General features: G+C 54.9%; 1 protein-coding gene across 2 annotated transcripts; it reads left to right on the top strand.

Moving 5' to 3' along the window:
* The first annotated feature begins 2323 nt into the window (after window positions 1–2323).
* On the top strand, window positions 2324–5753 carry AEN (apoptosis enhancing nuclease). Of its 2 annotated transcripts, none has more exons than XM_030955324.1 (4): window positions 2324–2380; window positions 2860–3503; window positions 3778–3978; window positions 4342–5753. In XM_030955324.1, exons 1-4 carry the CDS (start codon window positions 2329–2331, stop codon window positions 4543–4545), a joined length of 1101 nt encoding a protein of 366 aa, XP_030811184.1. In that variant the 5' UTR covers window positions 2324–2328; the 3' UTR covers window positions 4546–5753. The 2 variants fall into 2 exon arrangements, with proteins under 2 accessions (XP_030811184.1, XP_030811185.1); XM_030955325.1 differs by having other exon boundaries at window positions 2342–2413.
* Window positions 5754–6000: the final 247 nt, after the last annotated feature.

Genomic DNA, 6000 nt, shown 5'->3' with positions numbered 1-6000 from the left:
ACCATCTGGTGCCCAACCCTCCACCCCCAGCATGGCCCCAGGACCTTGGGGAGGTGAGTAGCATCCCTGTTCAAGACAAGGCTTTTACCAAAGGGAGAAATACCTACTGTGGGGGAACCATCTACTGAGGATCCGGGGGTCGGTGGGATCACAGGAGGCCACAGCACATTTTCAAAGTTATTTTGACTCACCTTTCAAAGATATTTTGACTTTTTTTCACTTCCATCTTTGTATATAGGGTAGGGAGAAAAAATGATAGCACTGTTCCCTTGCATCCTGGATTATCTGGTTTCTCAAGCCTGGTCACTCTGGAAAACAGGGAAAAGCTTTTCCCTTCCTCCCCACACGCCATAATTTCTTCTGTTCAGGTTTCTTTGTAGCCATGAGGGTACAGCAAAAAACTTTGCACTCTCAAAGAGAATGCAAACTATAGATCCTGGGAAGAGCAGAAGGAACATGGATGGGTTTGTTGTGGGCAAGACAAGAGTGATCAGACCCATGAGTGGAACACCAATGTGTCCAGGGAGAAGCTCTCAGCCAGGCACTTGAGTCTTCCATCACATAATGCAGGGTGTGAGGGAGAAGAGCAGGCACTGACACCACCTCCTTATCCACCCAGAGCTGGAGGAGAAATGCAAGCCCATGTCCCGCACAGCAAGGCTTGAGTTTGCTCTCACTTGTGTGGTGATAGTGAGCTCACACCTCATTTACAGGGAGAGGCCCAGGAATATGAAATGAACCATCTCCAAGAGCTGTAACGCACAGTTTCACCAAAAACACCAGAAAAGAGTGTAAGTTTCTACAAAGAGACCTGACAGGACTCCCTAGCAAGATATTGTGAGACACTTGAATGACTCTCATTAAAGGGAGATTAATTAGCTGAACAGCAGGGATGGATGCAAGAAATACAAAACGTGAAGCAACTGATTTAAGGAAGAGTTTTACTGACCAAAAGAGAAACAGAAAATAAATAAGCCACAGGGCAATCTAAATCTTTCCTTTCTTACCAGGCTAGAGAAGCTAATGGGTGGTGGAAAGGGAGAACAGTGGAGTGTGAAACACTTGTCCTGCATCCCTGTGAGCCCCATCAGTAGCAGGGAGAGGGCACCCTCCCAGCCAGGCCCAGAGGGATGAGGATGGACACGGTGCCTGGTTCCCTGTGGAAGACTAGTGATTTTGTTGTTGTATGGCTCATCCCACCACAACAAGTCACAGTCTGCCCTAGGGCACACGGCCTCTGCAGCGATGCTGAAGGCGCGGGGACGAGCCTGGGGCTGGGGCTGCCTGCGGCCCTTCTCCTCTTCTGACCACCTCGGACATTGCTTTTGTGAGCTTTGAGAGGGAAGCAACGAGAGGCCGGTCTGAAACCCCCCCTTCAACCATGCCCCAGCCAGAGCTGCCCCCCACAACTCCAGGGAGCGTCCTGGGAGAGCCTGGAGGGTGCACACGCCAAGCTGCCGTGCTCCAGCCCACCTGCAAGAGGAAGGGACACAGGGGACATTCAGGAAAAGTGCAGCCATGTGTTCGTGCTGGGCTGCATGGACTTGGCTTCAACCCAAGGCTCTTCAACCTCCCTCAAGAACTATTCCCTGTCGTACTAGCCACAAAAGTCCTGCTCTTATCAGCAGGATTCCTATGAGTTCACACCCCTTACCCACGATTCCAATAGGACAAGCTGATACACTATGAAAAACCTTCCTGCCACTCACACTAGCCCTGTGCCTCTGATATATCAGCATGCTAATTTGCTCCACGGGCCTACCTCCTTACCTAAGGCCCTACTGGAAATGTGCCTGAACACTAAGGGTCACTGATAAAGTGACCATGCAGGTGTACCAGCCCTCTCATGTCCTAATACTTAGAAAAGCAGGAATCGAACCTACACTAGAGGAATCAAAACCCTCCATACCTCCTTTATATTACTTTCTAGTAGGGTCAGCTAAACAAGCTCTCGGGCCCCAAACCCCGAAAATGATGGTTCAATTCCTTCCCCTGCTAATGAACCCCCAGGCAAATCTAATCATCACTAGCTTACTCCTAGGAACCGCAGCGCGCATCCCACCCCAAACCCAGCCCCACGGAGAGTCCGTTCTGCCAAGAGCAGAGGGGGGACAGGCTTGAAGCCCTGAGCATCACCCAGTCTGCGCTGGGAACTCCGGGTGGGGATCTCCGGGACTCCCCAAAAAAACCCAAAAACCCCAAAAACCCCAAACCAGCGACAGCCCCACCCTCGGGGGCGGCCGAAGCCCCGCCTCAATATGCAGATTAGCCGCTGGGAGCAGCCAATGGGAGAGCAGGGGGCGTGGTGACGGCGGGACTTGCCCGAGCATGTCCGCGGGGCGGCTTCCGGGCCGGACACGTGTGAGCGGCGCCGGGAGCGGTCAGCACCGGGGAGACACCGGGGGGACAGGGGGTACAGCGGATACCGGAGGGCACCGAGGGGGCCGGCAGGGGCCTGCGGATGGGTAACGGGGCGGGCAGGCAGGCAGCTGGGGCCTGGAGCGAGGTGGAGAGGGCCCGGGTAATGGGCAGACAGGGCCTGAGGGAGTACGGAGCGGGGGGGACAGAGGGGACAGTGCGGTGGGCAGGGGATGGGCAGGGCCCTGCGGCCGGGAACGGGGCGGGGTGGGAGCGGGAATGAGGGGGCAAAGGCGTGGTGTGTCAGAGGGTGCGACAGCGTGTCCGTGTCCCCTCCCTCCCTTCCCCTGCCCCGTTTCTCCTGCCTGTGCCACCCCCGGTGTCGCCGGTGTGGGTTTGTGGGTGGGGGAGTGGGTTTGCCCTGGGGTCTGTGCGTCCTTTCCTGACAGGGGAACACGGGGTCTGTATGGCACTCATGGCCCCCTGTGCACCCTCCCGCAGGAATGCCACCAGGCAAAGGACAGATGACCCCGCTGCTGCCCGCCCCGAAGGTCTCCGTGCCCACCCTGCAGGGCACCCATGGGGGCTGCGCTCAGGCCCCAAAGGGTCCTGGCTCGCCGCAGGCTCGCAGCAAGAAGAGGAGCCGAAAGCACCAGCGGTTCATGGCGCGCCGGGCCATGCTGGAGCAGAAGGGGCTGCTGAGCCCCCACAGGCAGCCGGGCAGTCAGACCCCCGAGGTGGGGCTGGAGGCACACACTGAACTCACCGAGAGCTGTGACAAGGTCCCCAAGGCCAAGCAGACCGTGTCCTCATCCCTGTCTCCATCTGCCTCTCCAGACAGCATAGCCAGGCACCACTCCGTGCTGCTGTCCCAGGGGAACGGCAGCTCCGGGAGGGTGAGGACATCCTCCCTGGTGCTGCGCCCGGGCAAGTACGTGGCCATCGACTGTGAGATGGTGGGCACGGGCCCTCAGGGCAAGCTGAGCGAGCTGGCACGCTGCTCCGTGGTGAACTACGAGGGGGATGTCATCTATGACAAGTACATCCGGCCCGAGCTCCCCATCGTGGACTACCGGACACGCTGGAGCGGCATCACCAAGCAGCACATGAAGAATGCAATTCCCTTCAAGGCTGCCCAGGCTGAGGTCAGGGGAAAAATTTTTTTAAAATATCTCTGTGTTATCTGTCAGACACAAATTGGGATTCTTGGTGGCCTGTGCTAGGCTGCTGTGAGGCACAGCACAGGAATGGGAGCCTCAAGCTGTGCAGTGGATTGGTTTGCTTGCTTGCTTGTTTGTTATTCCTTGTGGGAGCCTAAAAACTAGAAGCCAAGGAACTGAATTTAATACAAAATGGCTTATTTTATGCTTGGTATTTCTTTCACTGCAGTGTCAGTCTAACCCTCTGTGACTCTTCCAGATCCTGAAGATCTTGAAAGACAAGATTGTGGTAGGACACGCCATCCACAATGACTTCCAAGCCCTGAAGTACTTCCACCCGAAAGACAGGACTCGAGACACCAGCCAGAGCCCTGCGCTGAAGAAGAGGGCAGGGCTGCCCATCAGGGCCAATGTCTCCCTCAAGAACTTGGCCAGGCACCTGCTCCATAAAAAGATCCAGGTGAGCATCAGGAATCCTGAGATGGGAAACATCCTTGTGGTCTCTGTGGTCAGCTTGGTTGTCCCACCTCCATGTGTGTCCTCTGTGAGGTGGAGATGAACGTTGCTCAGCCCGTGCTCCTGGCTATAAATAAGCTGAGAGAGCTAAGGACCTCCCAATCTGACCAATAATTATCTCAGTAAAATGGGGACAGGATCTGTGCCCTCCAAAACGGATGGAAGAGATACCTGTATGGCCTTGGCTGCATCAAACCTTTGCTGTCTCCAAAACCCACAGCACTTGTGTCCTTCCAAGTCAGTAGACATGACCTGTGAGATTTTTGCTGCCCCTTTTATCTAACAAGGCTTTTTCCCCTTTTCTCAGGAGGGCTGCAAAGGACACTCGTCGGTGGAGGACGCCCAGACAGCCATGGAGCTGTACAGACTGGTGGAGGTGCAGTGGGAGAAGCAGCTGGCCCACAGCCTGCCCCCCCGGCCCCCCAGCCCCGTCACAGACCCCGCTGCAGACAGCAGCCAGTACCTGGATGACCAGTACTGGCCCACAGACCTGATGGCAAGCAGCCTGTGATGGGGACAGCGTCTCCTCTGTGTGTTTGGGCCGTCCTGGTGCCTTCAGCTGTTAAAGGTGGAGGTGTCTGCTGACCTCCTCCCCTGGGGCTTGTGCCCAGCACTGCTCTGCTCAGGGATGGAGACATGGTGACACCAGGACACAAGCAATCTCCCAAAAATGCTGTCTGCAGCCTTGAGCTGTCACACAGACTGTGCTGTGTTCATCTGTCACTTGGGGATGAGCAGGGTCCTGTGTCAGCCTGGAGGAGCCTCTGTGGGTGTGTAATGGGGGCTGCCAGCACCCTCCATGCCTTCTGTGGGGCTGTCCTCTTCCCAGACAGCAAGGGGCAAGCTTTCCTGTGCAGGGACTGAGGTGTTTTGCTGATGTCCAAAGGCTGCAAACCATCTGGATCAGTAAACAGCCAGTTTGCTGCTCACTTTCTTTCATAGAATCATAGAATATGCTGAGTTGGAAGGGATCCATCAGGATCATCGAGTCCAACACCTGGCCCTGCACAGGACACCCAAAGAATCCCATCACGTGCCTGAGAGCTTTATCCAAACACTCCTTGAACTCAGACATGCTTGGTGCTGTGAGCACTTCCCTGGGGAGGCTGTTCAGTGCTCAGCTCCAGCTGTGTGCTGAACATTTTCTCCAGAAGGATACTGTGATACAGTATCAAAAGCTTTGCTGAAGTCCAAAAAGATTTCATCACCTGGTGTCCCTTGATCAGCTAGGTGGGAACCCTGCTGTAGCAGGAAATCAGGTTCAATGAGCAGGACTTTGCCCTGGTGAAGCCATGCTGGCTGTGACCAATGACTGCATTGTGCTCCAGGTGGTTTTCAACACCTCCCAGAAAAATACTTCCCATCATTTTGCCTGTCTGAAGTGAGACTGGCAGGCTGTAGTTTCCAGTGTCCTTCTTGCCCTTCAAAACTGGGGCAACATTTTCCAGCTTTCAGTCAGCTGGGAGATCTCTGGATTCCTAAGACTGCTCAAAAATAGTTGACCAGCTCTGTAATGACATCAGCAGCTCTTTGAGGGTTCTTGGATGGATCCCATCAGGCCCCACAGATTTATAGGGATCCACCTGCACAATGAAGTTCAAGAGGAAAGTCTGGGTCTAATCGATGTCCAGCCTGGACAAGAGCACAGAATGCACTTAATTTTAAATAAATTATTCACATGATTGTCCAGTTCTGAATTAAAAACTGTTCTGGCTAAAACCCTTGTGTATATTCTGCATGATTTGATCTGGCAGTTCTCCAGGAGTGAGAGGGCAGGGATGGGGTTGGCAAACAGGTGCCCAAGTACCATGCCATGCTCTAGGGCTTCAAACCCACCTGCAACTGGAAGAGGTGCTTTGAGAGGCTGGAGTGGGTAGTTCTTGGGGTACAGGCTGTCCCCTCTGCTCTGGGGACACCCCTGTATGGCAGGAGGAGCAGGGATGGGCTCAGCCAGGGTCTGGGAGCA

The sequence above is a fragment of the Camarhynchus parvulus genome, chromosome 10, assembly GCF_901933205.1.
Source record: "Camarhynchus parvulus chromosome 10, STF_HiC, whole genome shotgun sequence".
Taxonomy (NCBI): domain Eukaryota; kingdom Metazoa; phylum Chordata; class Aves; order Passeriformes; family Thraupidae; genus Camarhynchus; species Camarhynchus parvulus.
Note: the sequence above shows the minus strand (reverse complement) of the source record. Positions and strands in the feature narration are given on the sequence as shown.